The 23,365-nt window shown below is 37.7% G+C and overlaps 1 protein-coding gene and 1 non-coding gene across 3 annotated transcripts in view; both read left to right on the forward strand.

Annotated features, from left to right (window-relative positions):
- Positions 1-23,365, forward strand: part of CCAR1 (cell division cycle and apoptosis regulator 1) — a 55,027-nt gene that overhangs the window by 15,827 nt on the left and 15,835 nt on the right. For both annotated transcript variants that reach the window (XM_032608123.1, XM_032608124.1), the window contains exons 6-17: positions 2,012-2,205; positions 3,978-4,092; positions 4,189-4,381; positions 6,964-7,093; positions 7,352-7,513; positions 9,987-10,212; positions 10,802-10,915; positions 11,456-11,622; positions 12,357-12,567; positions 13,383-13,466; positions 17,038-17,223; positions 22,042-22,233. In XM_032608123.1, coding sequence (XP_032464014.1) covers positions 2,012-2,205; positions 3,978-4,092; positions 4,189-4,381; positions 6,964-7,093; positions 7,352-7,513; positions 9,987-10,212; positions 10,802-10,915; positions 11,456-11,622; positions 12,357-12,567; positions 13,383-13,466; positions 17,038-17,223; positions 22,042-22,233 — 1,974 coding nt within the window. The remainder of the gene's footprint in view (positions 1-2,011; positions 2,206-3,977; positions 4,093-4,188; positions 4,382-6,963; positions 7,094-7,351; positions 7,514-9,986; positions 10,213-10,801; positions 10,916-11,455; positions 11,623-12,356; positions 12,568-13,382; positions 13,467-17,037; positions 17,224-22,041; positions 22,234-23,365) is intronic.
- Positions 11,260-11,324, forward strand: LOC116742069. The gene has a single exon (XR_004346343.1). It is a non-coding gene; the product is annotated as a small nucleolar RNA SNORD98 (small nucleolar RNA).

The raw sequence follows: 23,365 nt of genomic DNA on the forward strand, positions 1-23,365 counted from the left end.
AGTTTGAATAAATATGAGGTCTTATTTTAAATTTAATACTGATTTTGGCTTTTACATTTTCTTTGTAGCTAGTATTTTTAAGAATGTTTTTGTACATGTTATATCTTTTTTACTTCGACCTTAGGAGGTGAGTTATTGTGTTGCATTATCAGCTTGATTTTTCAGCAACATTAAAAAGTTTGTCAACTTTCGATATGTAATGCTACTTTAGGCTTTGTGGACCACTTACAGTCTATGTTGCATATTTTTTTTTCTTTTTAAACAATTCTTTAAAAGTGTAAAAACTGGGAATTCCCTGGTACTCCAGTGGTTAGGACTCTGTGCTTTCACTGCCAAGGGCCTGGGTTCTATCCCTGGTCGGGGGACTAAGATCCTGCAAGCCACACGCCGCAACCTAAAAAGAAAAAAAAAAGTGTAAAAACGACCCTTGGCTTGTAAGTTTGTGTAAAGATCATAAGCTGTGGGCTGGATTTGGCCCGTGGGTTGTGGTTCACTGACCCCTGGTGTATGCAACTGTTAAAAAGAAAGCAGAACTTCTAATAATAACTGGAGACAGTGATTGCCCCATGGATAGGGAACTAGGTAGCTAAGGAACAGGAATAGGTGAAAAGCTTTTTACTGTATAACCTTTTGTACCTTTATAGTCTTGAACCTGTTAGTTACTTTAAAAAGATAAAGTATACTTCAATTGAGAAATAAACCTCACTTTGTATTTATTAAAGAACTAAAATTGGGACTTCGCTGGTGGTCCAGTGGTTAAGACTCTGTGCTTCCACTGCAAGGGGTGTGAGTTTGATCCCTGGTCAGGGAGCTAAGATCCCACATGCTGCACAACCAAAAAAAAAAAGAAGTAAAATTGATGAACACCTACGTCCTGTTTTCAATCTCCAATAGTAGGATTTTCAGACTGAATAGAAAAGCTGTAAAAGTTAGTCTTTGCTTAGAATAACACTTCCCAAAGTGTGCCCATAAAGCATTATGTCTTGTCTTACTATGTTAAAGAAACTTTGTGAGAAAATTTTGTGGCTACAGTTTAAGAAATGCTGAGTTCCTTTAATATATATATAGGACTTAATTTTTCTTTTTAACTGTAGAACTTAGAGACTTGCTTTATTGGGCAGGTGTAAAACAAATTATGGAATTCATTTGAGTTGAAGAATCAGATGATCCTTTCTTTTTAATGGTTTTATTTCTGTTTACATACAGAAGTTTTAATCAGTAATATGTTGTTATTCATGTTTGATGGTGTCAGAAAAGACCAATGAAAGTGTTACCTTTCCTCCCAGTTTGAGATATAATTGACATATAACATTGTATTAGTATAAGGTGTACAGCATGATTTAATAATACATATATATTGTGAGCTGATTTCCACAGTCAGTTTAGTTAACGTGTATCACCTCATGTAAGTGAATTTCTTTTTTCTTCTGATGAGAACTTTCAGGATCTACTCTTGTAGCAAGTTTCAAATGTAGGATGCAGTATTGTTAACCGTAATCACCATCCTGTACGTTACATCCCCACTGGAAGTTTGTACTTTTCAAACACCTTCACCCATTTCCCCCACCACACCCCCTCCTCTGGCAGCCACCAATCTGTTTTCTGTTTTTATGAATTCTTTGTTTTTTTTAGGATCCACATATAAGTGAGATCATATATATATTTGTCTTTCTCTGACTTATTTCACTTATCTAGGACTTTCCTGAGTCTTTGTTATGCCATTATGGATTTTGAATTTCTAAGAGGGGGTAGAGTATGCGGTGTTTTTTTAACTCATTGCTGTGGTGACTTTTTCCTGAAACGTCCTATGGAAACTTTGATCTGAGGGAACTTAATCATGAAATCGATCAAAAATAACGTAATTTTTCAGACTTGATTTTCATCTTCAAGGTGTACGTATGTGTTTTCTAACTTCAAATTGTTTTTAGCATTTTGAGCTATTTTTAACTAGTTTTAAGTTCTAGACTGCTTCATATCATTACCTTAATTTGGTGTTGATTTTGTTTTATAGCCGGCTGTCGGACTGCCTACAAGCCTTAGCTTGTCAACTCCTCAACCAGCAGCTCAGATAACTGTATCATATCCAACACCAAGGTCCAGTCAGCAACAGACACAACCTCAGAAACAGCGTGTTTTTACAGGGGTGGTTACAAAACTACATGATACATTTGGATTTGTGGATGAAGATGTATTCTTTCAGCTTAGGTAAACTTCATTAGGTGTTGACAAATGCCTTCTTGTATTAAGCATTAAGTATATTGATAAGACACCTACTTAATTGTGGCATGGAATTATGGTTTAGCTCTAATTTTCTGCTTTAATCATTCAACCTGTACCTGTGACATTTTTTTTAAATTAATTGATTTAGGCTGCATTGGGTCTTCGTTGCTGCACATGGGCTTTCTCTAGTTGTGGCGAGCAGGGGGCTACTATTCGTTGTGGTGCGTGGGCTTCTCATTGTGGTGGCTTCTCTTGGTGTGGAGCACAGGCTCTAGGCACACGGGCTCAGTAGTTGTGGCTCGCGGGCTCTAGAGCGCAGGCTCGGTAGCTGTGGCGCACGGGCTTAGTTGCTCTGTGGCATGTGGGATCTTCCCAGACCAGGGCCCGAACCCATGTCCCCTGCACTGGCAGGTGGATTCTTAACCACTGTGCGAGCAGGGAAAGTCCCCTGTGACATTTTTTGATGGAGAATGTGACTGAAGATATCTTTTTATTATTGAACAAAGTAGTCATCATGAATTCTTTATAAATGTATTTGTAGGAGTGAGTTTACATTTCTAGCTATTCATGAGCAGACTTTACAGTGAGATTAAAAATTGAAGAGGTTGGGCTTCCCTGGTGGCGCAGTGGTTGGGGGTCCGCCTGCCGGTTGAGGGGACGCAGGTTCATGCCCCGGTCCGGGAGGATCCCGCATGCCGCGGAGCGGCTGGGTCCGTGGGCCGTGGCCACTGGGCCTGTGCGTCCTGAGCCTGTGCTTCGCAACGCGAGAGGCCACAACAGTGAGAGGCCCGCGTACCGCAAAAAAAAAAAAAAAAAAAAAAATTGAAATAGTCATATGCCTTTTAAAATTTAATCTTTTGTTTGACATATCTAATGACATGTATGTAAAATATTTTAGTTGAAAAAATGATAGGATTAAAAATGACTTGGGCTTCCCTGGTGGCGCAGCGGTTAAGAATCCACCTGCCAATGCAGGGGACACGGGTTTGAGCCCTGGTCCGGGAAGATCCCACGTGCTGTGGAGCAACTAAGCCCATGCACCACAACTACTGAGCCTGTGCTCTACAGCCCACAATCCACAACTACTGAGCCCATGTGCCACAGCTACTGAAGCCTGCGCACCTAGAGCCTGTGCTCTGCAATAAGAGAAGCCACGACAGTGAGAAGCCCGCACACAGCAACTAGAGAAAGCCCACGCCCAGCAACGAAAACCCAACGCAGCCAAAAATAAAATTAATTAATTAAATAAATTTATTTTAAAAAACAGAATAAATGACTAATTAATGAATTTGAAATAGTATTTTGTTAGTGTTGTGGTGGTTGCAGGAAATATATATTTCCTTAGGTATTTCTAATTAGCTTCCTTAGAAATACTTTGTTTGGGAAATTGTTTAATTACTATATAAGCTTTTTCTGTACAAGTGGGTCTCCTGTTTTCCATCTTTTCTGCATTTCTCTCTTTCCAAAGCCCAAGGCAAATCTTACTCTTGGGTTATAAAAGAAAGTGCTTTAGAGCGAGGGACAAAGTATTAGGAGGATACAGGGTAGAAAATTATCTCTTACACTTGAAACTGTTTATAAAGCAAGGTTGAAATACGATCAGTTCTAAACATAAGTCTAGGAGGTATGTCTATTTTTTAAAAAAGCTTTTTAGGCTTCCATTTCTGGTATAGTTTACTTTAAAATGCTAAATATGTAAACCTTTTTTGGAGGAATCTCTTCTAATTGTGTTCGTATTTACCTTAATTTTTTTTTAGCGCTGTCAAAGGGAAAACCCCCCAAGCGGGTGACAGAGTATTGGTTGAAGCTACGTATAATCCCAATATGCCTTTTAAATGGAATGCACAAAGAATTCAAACACTACCAAATCAGGTATATAAAATAGGTATTATGAAAACTTGGTGGTTGGGTCTTCCAATTTACAAAGATTTTTCTTTTTAAAAATTTTTTTTCTTTATTTTTGTTAAGAATCAGTCGCAAACCCAACCTTTACTGAAGACTCCTCCTGCCGTACTTCAGCCAATTGCACCACAGACGACATTTGGTGTTCAGGCTCAGCCCCAGCCCCAGTCACTGCTGCAGGCACAGATTTCAGCAGCCTCTATTACGCCACTATTGCAGACACAGCCCCAGCCTTTATTACAGCAGCCACAGCAGAAAGGTATTACATGCAATGTATCTTTTCCTTTTAGGGTTCAGACTAACACACAACTGTTCGGTTATTGAAATAATGAGAGTATGGTATTAATTACAAAAAAGGCAGGAACTTCCAGAATACTTGAAAGGAAACTTAAATATCTGTGTTAAGCACTTCTACTTGTATAGCGATTTGGAAGTGTTTTATTTTATTTCTCTTATTCAAAGACATACTCTTTGTGAACTTAAATATCAAAACTAATAATCCCCTGTCCCCCTATTGGCATCTTGTCATTTACAGAAGAAAATGTTTTGAGCCTTATTTTCTTAATGAACATAACATTTTATATACATGTAGAGTCTGCTGGCAGCACTTTACTCATTGAACCATAGTGCATCAAATAAATGAGCTGTTTTATTGTTTTCTTTTTTTTTTTTTTTTTTAATTTATTTATGGCTGCGTTGGGTCTTCGTTGCTGCCCACCAGATTTCTCTAGTTGCGGAGAGTGGGGGCTACTCTTCGTTGTGGTGCGCGAGCTTCTCACCGTGGTGGCTTCTCTTTGTTGCGGAGCACGGGCTCTAGGCACATGGGCTTCAGCAGTTTGGGCTCGTGGGCTCTAGAGCGCAGGCTCAGTAGTTGTGGCGCACGGGCTTAGTTGCTCCGCGGCATGTGGGATCTTCCCAGACCAGGGCTCGAACCCGTGTCCCCTGCATTGGCAGGTGGATTCTTAACCACTGCCCCACCAGGGAAGTCCCTGAGCTGTGTGGGGTTTTTGTTGTTGTTGTTGTTTTTTTTAATTTATTTATTTTTGGCTGCATGGGGTCTTCGTTGCTGCATGTGGGTTTCTCCCTAGCTGTGGCGAGTAGGGGCTGCTCTTCATTGCGGTGCATGGGCTTCTCATTGCATTGGCTGCTCTTGTTGCGGAGCACGGGCTCTAGGCATGCAGGCTTCAGTAGTTGTGGCACGCGGGCTCTAGAGCACATGCTCAGTAGTTGTGGCGTGTGAGCTTAACTGCTGCGTGGCATGTGGGATCTTCCCGGACCAGGGCTCAAACCCGTTTCCCCTGCGTTGGCAGATTGATTCTTAACCACTGCACCACCAGGGAAGCCCTGAGCTGTGTTTTAAATTTTCTTTTGCAAGTTGATAATTTGAAACTCTGTACATTTTCTTATCAAAATAATATTAAAAATGATAGCCTTGACTTTAGCAGAAGTCTACTTAATTAGTATTTTTTAAAAATGTAATTGTGGCATTTTCTCTTATCATAAATTGACACAAATATAGCAAAGTTATAAAACAGATTTCAGTGTAATGAGCTATTAAAATGAGCACCCATGTAATCACTACTTGTTAACTATTTTTCTTTTTTAATAGTTTTACTCTAAGTATGCATGCTCATAAATATACTTTAGCTTTGTTTTTGAATTTTACATAATGTGTGATTCCACCTATATAATGTTTTGTGTAAGACTTTTGTTCAACATTATGTTTTAAAGTTTTTCATATTTATTCCATGTGGCTCTAGTTTCTTTGATTTCATTATTGCACAATATTCCATTGTATGAATATTGTACAATATTCCATTGTATGAATATTGTACAGTTTATATGTTTTTCTTTGCTAAACGTTTGGATTGTTTCTAGTTTTTGTTTTCTGAAAACACTGCTGTGAGTGGTCATAATGCAAGCATTATGACATTTCACCCCTGTTTATATTAAGCATGCCTTTCCTAAAAGAGAATCCTTTCCTATATTACCAGAATCTACTGTCACTTCTAAGAAAAAGCATTTAGATACCCTGTTTATATTCAGACCTCCCCAGTTGTCTCCGAAATGTCTTTTAAAAAGGTTGTTTTTTGTTTCCTAAACGAAAAGGTAGTCAAGTTTCATGTGTTGTATCTTGTTATGTTTCTTTAGTCTTTTTTATTCCAAAATGGTTTCCCACTTTTTGTTTCTTCATTTATAACATTGACTTTTTAAGAAATTGGTCTAGTTGACTTGTAGATTCTTTCGGAATGTTGTGTTCTGGATTTGTCTTGATTCCTTGTGATACTTTCACCTTGTTTCTCATTCTGCCATATAAACTATAAACTAGAAGTTAAGTCTAAAGGCTTTTGGCAAGACTACATTATAGGTGATGTTTTCTAATTCATACTGCATCATACTAGAAGGCATGTGTAGTTAGATTCTTCTACTATTATTGATGTTAAATTTGATTACTTGGTCAAGTGGTGGCCGTAGATCTCTCCATTATAGAGGTTCTTTTTCTTTGTGTGGATAATGTCTGGATGATACTTTGGTGCTCTGCGAATGTCTTGTTGTATAGCGGTCTTTGGTTTAATATCTGTAGGTCAGAGATTGGCAAACTACAGCTCTTGGATTTGGTCTGTGGCCTGGTTTTCTATGGTCCCTGAGCTAAAAATGGTTTTTACATTTTTAAACAATTATTTTAAAATATACAAATATGCAGATGGTCTCTACAATTTACCATTTATGGGTCACAAAACCTAAAATATTAGCCAAATTTTTCTGTATAAAATTTGACCAAGTAATACTTTTGAGCTTCATTTAAATAAATTAAAACATCTTTTTCTGTGTCTTTTAAAGCTGGTTTATTGCAACCTCCTGTCCGTATAGTTTCACAGCCACAACCAGCACGAAGGTTAGATCCACCATCCAGATTTTCAGGAAGAAATGACAGAGGGGATCAAGCGCCCAACAGAAAAGATGACCGAAGGTATGTTTTTAAAAGTATACTTTTGATGGTGGTGATGGTTGCACAGTGTGAATGCACTTAATGCCACTGAACTGTATACTTCAAAATCGTTAAAATGGTAAGTTTATTATATTATTTATATTTTACCACAATTTTCAAAAAGTTATTTAAAAATGTATACTATGGATTTCTGCTTATATTACCTGTGACATTTATTTCACTAAAGAACTCTTCAGTAATGCCAGAAATAATAGTAATTTTAGAAAAATTTGCTTTAAGTCGTGAAAGGGAGAGAGAAAGACGTAGATCCAGAGAAAGATCTCCTCAGAGAAAACGTTCCCGGGAGAGATCTCCTCGAAGAGAGAGAGAACGGTCACCTCGGAGAGTTCGACGTGTTGTTCCACGTTACACAGTTCAGTTTTCAAAGTTTTCTTTAGATTGGTAAGTTCTTTTTTTCCCCATCGTTTTCTTAAATTACTAATTTCATAATTTTGTGTAATTTGGAGGAATGTGATACATTGAGAGATATTTTTCTTACAACTTTCATTTCCTGACATTTGGTGCTCTTAGTTATATAAGGGCAGAAATGCATTTGAAGTAGCATTTTAGTTCTTTGCAAGAGTGCATTATTTTCATACACTCATTAAAGATACCAGCCACTGAAAAAGGCAGCCCCTCTGTAATGGAGTAGTTCCTTAAAGGTAAAATAATTTAAGATTGAGATTTATTGATAACTTTACTAAGGGCATACATAGTTCATTGTGTATGATGAAGTAATGATACAGTAGTGACCAATTATTTTAAGTTAGCTGTGGCCATGTAGTATAATAGAAACACAGGTCTACATATATACTCACAAGACACGTAACATATACACATGTGTGTGTATACATCAATACATTTTTTAGCCTTTGAAATCAGAGGTAAGTAGAAAGTTACCAAGAATTTCTGAGCTTCACTTTTGAAATGGAACTTATATCAACTAGCAGAATTATTGTGAGGTTGAGTTGATTTCATGTATCTAAAGCACTTATAACCCAGTGTATGGCAGTTGTAGATACTCAGTGGTGGTTGGGATGTGGTGACCAGCTAGGTAATAGCTGCAAAATTGTAATTCATGTAGAGGCAAATTGGTAAATGACTAATTTGCTCTAATGGAAAGGAAGAATCATCTAAAGGTCTCGGGGCTGGCAATTGTGTGTAAGATAAATTAATAGATGGAAAAAACAAATTTACAGTAAAATAAGAAAAATGAATTATTAATAGTGTTTAAAGCTGTTCGGCATAGGAACAAATAACTGTGCGCAGTGTCTTGAGAGGGTATTGCTGCATTTCAGCAAAGTATAATAATTAATATTCATAATACTGGCCTACAAAAGTTAAAATTTCTATTTATTCAGTTCTAGATTGAGTAAATCAGTGTAGTATTTAAGCTACTCAGTGCCCAAAAAAATCTTGCTTGATGACTTTGCTTAATTGTTAATGTAGTAGATGTTCATTTACTCTTGCATGTGGTCAAATCATCAACTATTCTTAATTTTTACTAGTTTTCTTGTTATCCCTGCTTACTTGTATACTTAAAAAATATCTTGTCTGCATATTTCAGAGAAACTCATTGGAAACAAAACCACTTCTCCAGCCCCAGAAATATTAACTAGAGCAGCTCTGCTTTTAAACTCATCTGTTCCCAGTCTAGAATGCTATTCTGGGAGGAGCTGATACTTAGGATATAAGTTGAGCAGCTGTCTTTCTCCTTCCAAGTTAAATCTTCACAGTTTCACTTCATTACTTTTTTGCTGTACGCGGGCCTCTCACTGTTGTGGCCTCTCCCGGCGCAGAACACAGGCTCCGGACGCGCAGGCTCAGCGGCCATGGCTCACAGGCCCAGCCGCTCCGCGGCATGTGGGATCTTCCCGGACCGGGGAACGAACCCATGTCCCCTGCATCGGCAAGTGGACTCCCAACCACTGTGCCACTAGGGAAGCCCCATTCTATATTTCTTATTTTTAGGTTTCACATAAAAAGACATCCCTGTAGATACATTGGTTCATATTACGTACTCTTGCCTTTAGTTGTCATTTGAAAGGACGGTGTAGTTATCTTTTCATCTTACAGACTATTGGTGTTTTCCACTTTTCATTATGCTTTTAACAGAAATCTCTTGGCCTATTAACCAGATTGATTTACTTTTGAGTTTCTCTCCTTTAAAAGCTCTGTTTCTTAGGAAAAAGTAAATCATCCTTTAAAAAAAAAATACATTATGCCAGATTTAAAAGGCAAGAAACTTATCCTCTCTTTACATAGTAGATAATCAGGTATGGATCTTAATCATTAGATAGAGAGGTATGGAGATGTGGATAATCCAAAAAACGTTTGGATTTTGTTTTCATGTAGACTTTTATATTTAATTTTAAATTAACTATGCCTGATCTGGGATCTTACTGTAGAATAAAGGTTGTATTTTTTCCGACACTGTATAAACCTGATTGAGGAGCACTCATACTAATTGGTACCACTCTTATTCCTTTTTTATATCCATTTTATATGAATCATAATTTTCTCAAAAATGCAGCTTCAACTGAGGCAGAATTGCTTTTGTTCAGATCTTTTCTGGAGCTTGAAGTTATTTCAAAGGGTCTTGTCTAAATGAATTTTAAGCTACACACAAAAAATAAAGAAATAACGGTAACACGTAGATACTAGTTATTTATTCAAAGCTGTAAGTAAACATATTTGAAAATGACATTTTCATGTACTTCTATGTAAATCTATAGCTCATTCATTAACAGTGACTGTTCATTTTCAGCTGGCTGTTAACTGTATCAGATTATATATTTAGCTTTAGAATTGAATGAATCTTTGCATAGTATTTGGTGTCAAGGCTCTTTATTCACTCCTTATGTCTGTTTTTCAGTCCTAGTTGTGACATGATGGAACTAAGGCGCCGTTATCAGAATTTATATATACCTAGTGACTTTTTTGATGCTCAGTTTACATGGGTGGATGCTTTCCCTTTGTCAAGACCATTTCAGCTGGGAAATTACTGCAATTTTTATGTAATGCACAGAGAAGTAGACTCCTTAGAGAAAAATATGGCCATTCTTGATCCACCAGATGCTGATCACTTATACAGTGCAAAGGTTTGTATTTTGTGATACACAACTAAAATTTCTGAGTAGTTATTCATATTAAGAATGTATGTGGAATTAATCTTCAGAAAGTGGTTATTACATTTAAGATCTGAATGCCTGTGTTTTCTTCTTGTCTCCCAGATTCTGTTTTGGTTATTTAAGTAATTTAACCTCTTTTTGCCTTAACTCTTGAGCTGTAAAAATGTTGTTATTGCTTTAACATTTTGAACCTTATAAAAATGTGAAGATGAAGTTCATTTTATTGAGCTTTTTAGAATGTTCTATGACTTCTGGTAGCCCCAGATAAAAATGTAATGTTGGGTGAATGCACTATATGTGAGTCTTCAGGGTAACATTCAGTACATTGTTTATGGTCATTAGTTTTCTGCTATTCGAAAAACATTGATCAAAAAGCATTCCTTGAAAAGTTAAAACTATGTAATTATAAGGTATCTAATACCATTTCTGCTATAGTTTTTTACTTTCCATTTTTATAAAAAACTTCAGATATCTATTATGTAAGGATAATTAGTAGTGCTTCTCATTTTTTTACATTACTTTAGACTTTTGACAGGATTGAATTATTTGACTATAATAGGTAATGCTGATGGCTAGCCCTAGTATGGAAGATTTGTATCATAAGTCATGTGCTCTTGCTGAAGACCCACAAGAACTTCGAGATGGATTTCAACATCCTGCTAGACTTGTTAAGGTAAAGTGAAACGTTTATTTAAACTTTAGGTGTATATTTGCTTTGCTTAGTTCTAACTGTGTATATATAGAATTAAAAAATACTACCATTTAAATTTTGTTGATTTTATATCTAATTTTAATATAGTTACGGCATTCAATGATGTAGATGTTTTTCTCATTGCAGATTAATGGCTATATCTTATTTGTATGTCACTAGTTCAACTGTCGTTTTGATGTTTTATATTTGAAGCATAGTAAGATCTTAGTGATAATGGGTTTAGTGTATCAGGATGCTCTTAAACTTTGAATTATAGCTTGTTTCTTTAAAAGAACTTTTTATCTGAGGAAATATTTTAGAAGGATGAGTTATGATGTATAAATCCTATTCCATTGCTGAAATGCAGTGTGGAACACGATGAACTGAACTCTTCCTTGACTGACAGATACCCGAGGTAGTAAAAATGATATTAGAAAGGTTTGTTCCTTTACTTTTCCAGCATTTCATTTGAAATTTGACAAGTTGCATAATATATGTAAATGATTCTTTGTTTTAAATTAGTTTTTAGTGGGCATGAAAGGCAAGGATGAAGCCATGGCCATTGGAGGCCACTGGTCTCCTTCGTTGGATGGACCAGACCCAGAAAAAGACCCCTCTGTGTTGATTAAGACTGCTATTCGTTGTTGTAAGGCTCTGACAGGCATTGATCTAAGTGTATGCACACAATGGTAAGTACCAATTCATTTCTTGATTAGAAATGTTTTTCTAATAGTTATATAGATGTTCTTGTCTATCAGCCTTCTCCCCCACCCCTTATTTTAGCAATCTTGATCATGCAGGTAATCTCAAAGGAAAATACTAATTTTAGCAAAAGTTTATTTGGTGCCAAAAATGTTTGGGGGAAAAAGGATTAAGAACTAATCAAAATAAACTGGAATTTTTAATGTTTTGTTATGCTGAACTTTGGAAGTTGGATGTATGTTGAAAATATTTTTCATTTCATGCATAGCTGGAGAAGATCGTCAAGAGAGAACTTCATTTCATTATAATTCTTTTGTTATAAAATGATGTAGTTGCTGATTATTTTTGTTCAGCCATATTTTCTCTTGAGGCTTATTTGTCCTGTGTATTTTAGTATATTTCTTGTGACTTAATTGAGAATATTCTTTTTTTAGCACATGAAATCTGAACAGCTATCCAGCTTCTTCAGGTATTCTCTAAAATATGGGTAGCTCTGTAATCAAACTTTGAAAATGCCTTGGGGAACATATTCTTCTTTTAACCATAAAATATTGTACAAATGTACCAAAAGAGGAACTATGGCTTCTATAATTTTTTTTTCTTTAGACCAACCTCAAGTTCTTGCAGCAAAATTTCTTTACTTGATGTGCTACAAGTGAACTAGGGTCTTTAAAATGTATTTTAGAATTTTTTTTCCAACATGCTTCTTCCCTTGCAACAGGTACCGTTTTGCAGAGATTCGCTACCATCGCCCTGAGGAGACCCACAAGGGGCGTACAGTTCCAGCTCATGTGGAGACAGTGGTTTTATTTTTCCCGGATGTTTGGCATTGCCTTCCCACCCGCTCAGAGTGGGAAACCCTCTCCCGAGGATACAAGCAGCAGCTGGTCGAGAAGCTTCAGGGTGAACGCAAGGAGGCTGATGGAGAACAGGCACTGAACGCTAATCCCTTTTTCTATTTCCGCTTCTCACAGGCACAGGAACACAGGCACAAATGCACACCACACACTACATAACAAACACACATGGAGGAACATAACTGGTAACAGCGACTGGTAATCCAGCTTTCAGCAGTATAGTTGTATGTTCTTTTCTCTTAAAAAAAAAATCTGTCTATTCTAACTTTAAGAGTGCTGAGACCTCAAAAGAAAATAAGTTGTGCTTAAATTGCACAGAATTTTGTTTTTATCATAGGTCTAGTTGCTGGAATCTGGGACCAGTTGTTGAGCAAGATTCAGTATTAAGCCATTTTAAACATTTTGCCATTTTCTAAAATTTTAAAAATTTTCTCTTTCACGGTCATCAGTTCTAGTCATGGATATTTGAAATTGGACAACCACAAGTCTGAGAGATTTGAAATTTTAGGCTATGTGGCATCGTCTTTGGTACATTTGAAAGGTCTGACTAAATCAGTCTTAACTTTGGGTGGCTTGAAAATTGGGGCAAGATCACACACTGTTTGGTTAGTGGAGATCGGCAGTGTTTGTGCATCCCTGATATCCTTTGTGTTGTAATTTATCACCCTTTTGTGTTTCACAGATCTGGCTTTGATTGGCTGATGAGTGTCTTTGTGATCAGTTAAAAGTGGTAGAATGTATGTACGTGGACTTGCCTAAATAATAACTTTAGGAGAAGACAATCTGAAACATTTGTGACCTTGCACAGATCAGCAACAGACTTTTAAAAGTAAATTACCTTTATTTTAAGGTTTCAGAATAGTAATTCTGTTCTTTACTTTGTATATCAGGATGAAGAAGAGAAGGATGATGGTGAAGCTAAAGAAATTTCCACTCCTACCCATTGGTCTAAACTTGACCCGAAGACAATGAAGGTAACTTTGAAAGTAATGGTATTTAATTTGAAATCTCTGAACAGGAATAGAGGTTGTTGTGGACAGTAGTTTTTCAGATATAAGCCATTAGAAATGAAGTCCACTGGTTTTATATAAATATTCTTTGTTGTTTTTGTGTGTGTGTGTGTGTCAAAATTAAATAAAAGGGCTTCCCTGGTGGCGCAGTGGTTGAGAGTCTGCCTGCCGACGCAGGGGACACGGGTTCGTGCCCCGGTCCGGGAAGATCCCACATGCTGCGGAGCGGCTGGGCCCGTGAGCCATGGCCGCTGGGCCTGCGCGTCCGGAGCCTGTGCTCCGCAATGGGAGAGGCCACAACAGTGAGAGGCCTGCGTATCGCAAAAAAAAAAAAAAAAAAAAAAAAAAAAAATTAAATAAAAGGTGACTTCATACATCAGTTCAGCCACTGTCGAATGTAATATACATGTGCCTATAGTATGAGCAATATTTGCTTTTTGCTTTGGGAACTAACCAAGAGGTGGAATTTCTGCACTTAATCAACTTAAATTCAAGCAGAAGGAATGAAACATAGGAAAAAGATTATGCAGTTTTTAAATAAAATTTAAAAATAAAATGTGGGGGCTTCCCTGGTGGCGCAGTGGTTGAGAGACCGCCTGCCGATGCAGGGAACACGGGTTCGTGCCCCGGTCCGGGAAGATCCCACATGCTGCGGAGCGGCTGGGCCTGTGAGCCGTGGCCACTGGGCCTGTGCTCCGCAACGGGAGAGGCCACAACAGTGAGAGGCCCACGTACCGCAAAAAAAAAAAAAAAAAAAAAAAAAAAAAAATAAAATGTGGATTGATATACATCTGAAATAGGAAGAAGATAATTTAAGAGCCTTTTTTGAAAATCTTTGATTAACCCATCATACTAGTTTGTTTTTGCTCCCCAGCGTCTTTGGACCTATTATCTTTTTGCAGTTTTGCATCTCTGGGCCTATATGGTGAATGTAGATCCATAGATTCTACGTACATAAATTCTACATAGATCAGAAGCTGGCTTGCTTTTGCAACTTCCTGTTTAACACATAAAAGCTGACCTTTTTATTAACTTCTGTCCTCAGCAAAATACAGGTTTTTTTCTTTTTTATGAAAGTCTAGTTTTTAAACCAGCATTGCTTTGTTTGTTTGTTTTTTGTGGTACGCGGGCCTCTCACTGTTGTGGCCTCTCCCGTTTCGGAGCACAGGCTCCGGACGCGCAGGCTCAGCGTCCGTGGCTCACGGGCCCAGCCGCTCGGCGGCATGTGGGATCTTCCTGGACCCGGGCACGAACCTGTGTCCCCTGCATCGGCAGGCGGACTGTCAACCACTGCGCCACCAGGGAAGCCCAACATTGCTTTTTTAGTAGAGAATGTGTATCATAAGAATGTGCTCTTCTTACACTACGCCAAGTTATTTTCCTCAACATCAGGTTTCATATAGAGTGCTATAGATTCAGAAAGTTAGATTAAGCCTGCACTCCAAGGACTTTTTGTCAAACTGATGGCTCTGCTATTGTTTCTTATTTTAAAGTTTGTATTCCTTTTCTTCTTTTTATGAATAGAAATTTATTATTTGTAAAGCACATTTCCAATAAAATTTGGATAATTTTCAGTATCTCTCCCTTAATAAAGAAAAATTTTAGTAAACAAGATGACAAATTACCCGTATTATCGCGAGAAATTTTTTTTCTTTTTTAACATCTTTGTTGGAGTATAATCGCTTTACAATGTTGTGTTAGTTTCTGCTGTATAACAAAGTGAATCAGTTATACATATACATATATCCCAATATCCCCTCCCTCTTGGATCTACCTATCCCACCCCTCTAGGTGGTCACAAAGCACCGAGTTGATCTCCCCATGCAATGCAGCTGCTTCCCACTAGCTGTCTATTTTACATTTGGTAGTGTATATATGTCAATGCTACTCTCACTTCGTCCCAGCTTACCCTTCTCCCTCCCCGTGTCCTCAAGTCCATTCTCTACGTCTGCATCTTTATTGCTGTCCTGCCCCTAGGTTCATTAGAACCTTTTTTTTTAGATTCCATATATATGTGTTAGCGTACAGTATTTGTTTTTCTCTTTCTGACTTACTTCACTCTGTGTGACAGACTCTAGGTCCATCCACCTCACTACAAATAACTCAATTTTGTTTCTTTTTATGGCTGTATAATATTCCATTATATATATATGTGCCACATCTTCTTTATCCATTCATCTGTCGATGGACACTTAGTTTGCTTCCATGTACTGGGTATTGTAAATACTGCTGCAGTGAACATTGTGGTACATGACTTCTTTTGAATTACGGTTTTCTCAGGGTATATGCCCAGTAGTGGGATTGCTGGGTCATATGGTAGTTCTGTTTTTAGTTTTTTAAGGAACCTCCATACTGTTCTCCATAGTGGCTGTATCAGTTTACATTCCCACCAGCAATGTGAGAGGGTTCCCTTTTCTTCACACCCTCTCCAGCATTTACTGTTTGTAGGTTTTTTGATGAAAACTTGTATTCCTTTTGATTATAAATATAAGGCATGCTTATTTTAAAAATTGGTGTATGCATAAAAAATTGAAGAAAAATTCTCAAGCCTTTCATTCAAACACAGCTTTTCTTTAAAATTCTATGCATTTATATATGGAATTTAAGAAAAAACAAAACTGTCATGAAGAACCTAGGGGTAAGACAGGAATAAAGACTGTGTCCTACTAGACCTACTAGAGAATGGGCTTCAGGATATGGGGAGGGGGAAGGGTAAGGTGTGACAAAGCGAGAGAGAGGCATGGACATATATACACTACCAAACGTAAGGTAGATAGCTAGTGGGAAGCACCTGCTTAGCACAGGGAGATCAGCTCAGTGCTTTGTGACCGCCTGGAGGGGTGGGATAGGGAGGGTGCGAGGGAGGGAGACACAAGAGGGAAGAGATATGGGAACATATGTATATGTATAACTGATTCACTTTGTTATAAAGCAGAAACTAACACACCATTGTAAAGCAATTATACTCCAATAAAGATGTTAAAAAAATTCTATTTATTATTTTCCATTATATTTTCTGGGTACAAGCTGGTTGGTTGGTTGGTTGTTTGGTTCTAATCATGTTGTGTAAAAAAGTTGCTGTCTCCTTTTCAATTAATAATAGAGTTTCACATGTAATTATTTTTAAATGTTCTATACTGTTCCATTTAGTTGATGTACTGCTTTTTTTTCTTTGGTATTACCCTTTTATTGGATATTTAGATTCTTCACTTTTTTGGAGGAAGGGATTATGACAAGGAATGTATCCATATAAAAAGTTTCTTTCTTGTGTTTTGGTTATTTCCTTAGGGTAATTTCCCAGAAATTAGAATTTCTGGGTCAAAGAGCATTAACTTCTTCAAAGCATCTTAAAACATGTTGCAAATTATTTTCAAAAAATACTCTGTCGGTTTGCATTTTCACAAACCTTTTTATGAGCTGTACAACTGTCCCTTTCACCAAAATTTAAAAAAAAATCATACAGAAGATCATTGCACAGTTCCCTATTTTACTATCCTGCTTTCTTTTTCTGTGTTTTTATGGTGTGTATATTTAGGTAAATGATCTCCGAAAAGAATTAGAAAGTCGAGCTCTTAGTTCCAAAGGGTTAAAATCCCAGTTAATAGCCCGATTGACAAAACAGCTTAAAGTAGAAGAGCAAAAAGAAGAACAAAAGGAATTAGAGAAATCTGAGAAAGAAGAGGAAGAGGAGGATGATAGGAAATCTGAAGATGATAAAGAGGTATATACTCCTAAAAATACCCTGTACCCCTTTGTAAGCATTTTCTTCTCCCACCCCTTCAGCCGCTGGAAGCCACTGATCTGTTTTCCTGTAGTTTGCCTTTTCCAATATATCATGTAAATGGAATTACGTAACCTTTTTAGTCTGACCTCTTTAACTTAGCATGACGCATTAGAGATTCACCCATTTTATTGTGTTTCTATAGTTCCTTTACATTTCTGAATAGTATTCATAGTATCAGTGTATCAGTTTGTTTATTCATTCTCCACTTGAGACACAGTTGAGTGATTTCCAAGTCACGTATTTTATTCCTCCCTCTTAAAATGAATAATAATGTTTTAGATATAAAAAAAAATGAAATTTGGTGGACAAAGCCACTAAGTTCAGAGATGGAGTTCTAGTGAAGTGCTTCTGTGAGAATTGTGCTGCTTTAAAGCTGTGCGTTTGATTGCATTTCAGTCCTTAAGACTCAGAGACTGTTTATTCACTCCCATTTATGCCTCAGTCTTATGCCCAGAAGAGTAACTTATGGATGTTTTCTGAATTTGAAACATGGGGATATCAGAAGTGTGTTACAACACCAGTAATTGGATAAACTGACATGTGTTTCCCAATGGAATGCATTGTGAAGTATACGTCATTATTTATGAAGTATTCCTGCCGAAAATGTTTTACCTTAATCTAATTTTAAGAAAACATAAATTTAGAATGTACGAAATTCTACAAAGCAGCTTGTCTGAACTTTCAAAAAATGTCCATGTAATGAAGGAAGAAAAATGGTTTAGATTACAGAAGGTTAACAAGACATGACAACTGAATGCACTGAGCGAAACTTGACTGGATCCCGGATAGAGGGGGAAAAAGCCATAAAGAGTATTTTTGGGGTAATTGGAGAAATTTGATTATGGATGTGATATTAGATAATGAAGAACTTAAATTTCTTGGATGTGATAATGATTTTGTAATTATGTAGGAAAATTACCTTGTTCTGAAGAGATGCATGATTTCTTATTTTACTATATAAGTTATATTTATTTTTATAGTGAAACTGTCTCAGAGTTGGCCAGCAGGAGGCCTTTCAAGTTGTCTTCTGTGTTCTTGGAAATGTTCTTGTCATTTTCTGAGAACTTTCTTATTTTGCAGCACAATACAGTGTTTTAGTCTCACCGTGTACTATCCCTGCCCTATTACTGAAATCAGCCATTTCCCCAGCAAGTCCTGGTATCTTTTAGTGAAGAATGGTACATCATATTTACTACAATAAAGTCATAAGTTTGTACTGATATCTCCAATTCTACTCCAGCATCACAGAGTTCATTCTAGTTTTCTCTCTTTCCATGTATCTTAACTCCTTTCTCCAATAATGAGAAACATACCTTCTATTATACTTAATATATTTGCTTACTTTCTCAGTTGTCCATCACACTCCCTCTCCAATTTGAATATCCTCACTCTGCTCTCATTCCCTGCCCTGTGCTTTCTCTGTATGGATACCCTCCTTGCTTCATTTGGGTTTCAATTCCTGGTAACTGGGCAGTTCATCTGCTCTGGGCCATTGTAGCACTCCTTCCTCACAGCCTCCATCCCCTGTATAGACACCTGCTTTGCTTGTAGGAATTGCTTTAGAACTGAATTGTTCAGGACAGGAAGAGCAGAAAAAGAAGGCAAAGAGTTGATTTTCACTTTTTGATGTTAGTGGCCTTTGGTGCTCAAATCCTAGATCCACTGATTTATTGGGGTTCAAAAATGGTGATATCATAATTCTTATTCTGTGTTCACCTATTCCCCTCATCTGCTGTTTGGTTACCCAGGTGGTACAGGTTTGCCTTTTGGTAAATTCATATAGAAGAAGGCAGGATCAATACTTGATTCTTCTCTTTCTTTCTTTTTAAAATATAGAATATTAGGACTTCCTTGGTGGTCCAGTGGTTAAGACTCTGTGCTTCCACTGCAGGGGGCATGGGTTCAATCCCTGGTTGGGGAACTAAGATCCCACATACCGCATGGTGTGGCCAAAAAATATTTGTGTGTGTGTGTGTGTGTGCTGCTAAATCAAGCACTATTTTTGTTTGTTTATCCAGCTTTCATGAAAATGCATTGGTTCCCTGCCATCTTTAGGTGGTTACCTGTTTGTTTTTATTTTAATTTATTTCTTTTTTTTGGCTGTGTTGGGTCTTCGTTGCTGCTTGAGGGCTTTCTCTAGTTGCAGTGAGCAGGGGCTACTCTTATTGCGGTGCGCGGGCCTCTCATTGCAGTGGCTTCTCTTGTTGCGGAGCACAGGCTCTAGGTGCACAGGCTTCAGTAGTTGTGGCACACGGGCTTGGTAGCTGTGGCTCGTGGGCTCTAGAGTGCAAGGCTCAGTAGTTGTGGCACACGGGCTTAGTTGCTCCGCGGCATGTGAGATCTTCCTGAAACAGGGCTGTAACCCATGTCCCCTGCATTGGCAGGTGGATTCTTACCCACTGTGCTACCAGGGAAGTCCAGTAATCATTTTTTTGTTTTTTTTTACATCTTTATTGGAATATAATTGCTTTACAATGGTGTGCTAGTTTCTGCTTTATAACAAAGTGAATCATTTATACATACACATATGTTCCCGTATCTCTTCCCTCTTGCGTCTCCTTCCCTCCCACAGTAATAGTTTTTTATTTGTTTTGTTCCCTTGCTTTTGTTTTCTTTAAGGAATTCTGATGTCTTGTATTGACCTTTTTTGCTTCCTCAACATTGGTCACTTTTTCTTGAATACTTTTCATTTCTTTTTGATTTTTAAGATTTCCACATTACCTTCTGTTCTTTTAAGGCATTATCTCTTGAGTTTATTTTCTTTTTTATTCCTTCTAGTTTATTTTTAAATTTCTGAAACTATCTTTTCTGATTGTTCCCTAAATTCTGTCACCTCATTTTCTTTTTGTTTTTTTTAGATATGGACCCTTTTTTTTTTTTAATGCATATATTTATTTATTTATGGCTGCATTGGGTCTTCGTTGCCGCGCACGGGCTTTCTCTAGTTGCGGCGAGCAGGGGCTTGTTGCGGAGCACGGGCTCTAGGCGTGTGGCTCAGTAGTTGTGGCTCACAGGCTCTAGAGTGCAGGCTCAGTAGTTGTGGCATACGGGCTTAGTTGCTCCACGGCATGTGGGATCTTCCCAGACCAGGGCTCGAACCCGTGTCCCCTGCATTGGCAGGCGGATTCTTAACCACTGCACCACCAGGGAAGCCCTGGACCATTTTTAAAGTCTTTATTGAATTTTTTATAATATTGCTTCTGTTTTTTTTTTTTTTTTTTTTGATGTTTTGGTTTTTTGGCTGCAAGGCATGTGGGATCTTAGCTCCCTGACCAGGCATCAAACCTGAACTCCCTGCATTGGAAGGCAAAGTCATAACCACTGGACCACCAGGGAAGTCCCTGTCACCTCATTTTCTACTTTTAAAATTCTTATTCATGTTGTTCTTTCATATCTTGTAACATTTTCTTTTCCTTTTTTAAATATTTATTTATTTGGTTGTGTCAGGTCTTAGTTGTGGCAGGCAGGCTCCTTAGTTGTGGCTTGCTGGCTCCTTAGTTGTGGCATGTGAACTCTGCATGTGGGATCTAGTTCCCTGACCAGGGATCAAATGCAGGCCCCCTTCATTGGGAGCACAGGGTCTTAACCACTTTGCCACCAGGGAAGTCCCTGTAACATTTTCTTAATGTCTTTTAGCACACTTTAAAATAGTAAGTTAAGATTTTTATCTGCCTTTTGGCCATGGCTTTCTGGCCCACTTTCATTGTCTGCCAGAGATGTGATTCTGCTCCTTGTTCTTTTTTTTTTCTAATAATAACTTTGGGATTTGACCTCAGTACTTTTCTACTGCTCGTGTTTATGTGAATGTAGTTTGCCTAAAGTTTATTAGGAGATTGCTTCAGATAGCTTTTCTAACTTCACAGAGCCCTGTGTTCTGTTATTTTCTTGTTCTGTCAAAAAATATGGTGGCTTGCTGAGATTTCGATCTTTATTGCCCTCTGTCACTTTTTATCTGGACCTTCTCCTCCCTTGTCTCTGTTGTCCCTGTCCGGCTCACTATTGATTTTGCACTCAGAAGTTTCTCCTCGTTGTGGGGCCCTGTGCTGGAAGGATGCCCTGGTAAATCAGCTTTGCAGGTTCATAGGTGGGGCTAGAATGTCTGGGCCCTTTTAGATCTTAACACTGACCCCTTGTATACCCTCACTCACCTATTCCTATTTTTAGCTGCTATTCTTAAATTTACCTGCTGTGCTTTCCATTGCCTGATTATTTTATGGTTTTCCTGTTCTTAGATCCAACAGGCAACCTCGTTGCTTCCTTCTGCTTCCCCCCCACACACAGATGTCAGTAACACATAGATGTTGGGGTCTGCTCACTTGTATATTGGGGTTTGTGGGGATACCTTATCACCTCGTTTTGTTGTGCATATACATGGATTTTGGTTTTGGTATCTAGATTATTCTGTCTCTTTTTAAATGTGAGGATTCAGGTAGACCCACAAACTATGTTACCACCACTGTTTTCCCAGAATCTTCTGATTTATGTGATGTTAATATAGGTTTGTCAGGTTTTTTTCCTCTTTAGAAGGCAATTTCTTATGCTGGGAAATTGAAAAGAAAGAGAATTAGGAGCCATAAAAGCTGCTGTCCTCTTTATTAAATTTGAACTTTACTCCCTTCTTAGCCCTTAAGGTTGGTATTATCATCGTAAGGAGTCATAGAAATTTGCCCTTTTTCTTTACATATGGTATACATTTGGTATGTATACATAATGTACATGCAGGTTTAACCATTACTTAAAATTTCAAATATGTAGGAAGAAGAAAGAAAACGTCAAGAGGAACTAGAACGCCAGCGTCGGGAAAGAAGATATATTTTGCCTGATGAGCCAGCCATCGTTGTACATCCAAACTGGGCTGCAAAAAGTGGCAAGTTTGATTGTAGCATCATGTCTTTGAGTGTTCTTTTGGACTACAGATTAGAGGATAATAAAGAACATTCATTTGAGGTAATGTTTTAAGTTTGAATTGGGATCCAAATAAAGTTCATACGTCGGTTAATATATCTCTTAAATCTCTTTTGAGTGCCCCTTTCACTGTTTTTGTTTTTTGTATTTTCCTTCCAGTGTATTTTTTGGGGAAAGAACAACCAGATGATGTTCGCTACAGACTTACTTTTGCTTATTGCATTCCTGTGATATGGTTTAAATGTTCTTCTGGCCTCTCTATTTCCCATAAATTGATATTTGGACCTAAAGTCTCAATCCGGTTCAGGTTCAATTATTTTTTTCCCAAGACTACATCACAAGTAGTGGTGTAGTGGTGTGTTCTTTTATCAGGATATTGGGAGACATACGATACAATAATCTCTAATTGCTTCTCTTGGGAATGTGGTAGCACTTTATTATTTACTCTAGAATTAAAATACCATTTAGTGGGATTGAAACTTTTACTTGTGATTGATTTAGGTGTAAGATAAAATAATTGATGTTTATATTTTCAACATGAATCTGTTTCTTTGTACCATTACTTTAGAATAGCTTTACAACAAACAGTTCATGTCATTTTTCAAAACAGTTGAAATGCACTTTCATCCCTAAGTAAGTGATTGCTTCATTCTTTAAACAAAACAATGTAAAATATCCCCAAATATCAGTTTTGTAAATAGCCTGTACAAAATTATAATTGTGTTCAATTATTGTATCTTATCAACATGTCTCACATTGTGTTATTTGATAAATTATACTGTAAAAATCAATCATACCTACTTGACCCAGGAGGCATTGTTCACCAGATGGTAAGATAAAAATGAAGTGCTTCGACTAGAGACATTTGCAAACAAATATAGAGGACTACTGAGGCAATTAATAAACATGAGGGCTTCCCTGGTGGCGCAGTGGTTGAGAGTCCACCTGCCGATGCAGGGGACGCGGGTTCGTGCCCCGGTCCGGGAGGATCCCACATGCCGCGGAGCGGCTGGGCCCATGAGCCATGGCCGCTGAGCCTGCGCGTCCGGAGTCTGTGCTCCGCAACGGGAGAGGCCACAACAGTGAGAGGCCCGCGTACAGCATAAAAAGAAAAAAAAAAAAGGGAAAAAAAAAAAAATAAATAAACATGAAATGCATGTTTATTGGTTTTGAA

This window comes from Phocoena sinus, chromosome 16 (genome assembly GCF_008692025.1).
Source record: "Phocoena sinus isolate mPhoSin1 chromosome 16, mPhoSin1.pri, whole genome shotgun sequence".
In the NCBI taxonomy this organism is placed as follows: Eukaryota; Metazoa; Chordata; class Mammalia; order Artiodactyla; family Phocoenidae; genus Phocoena; species Phocoena sinus.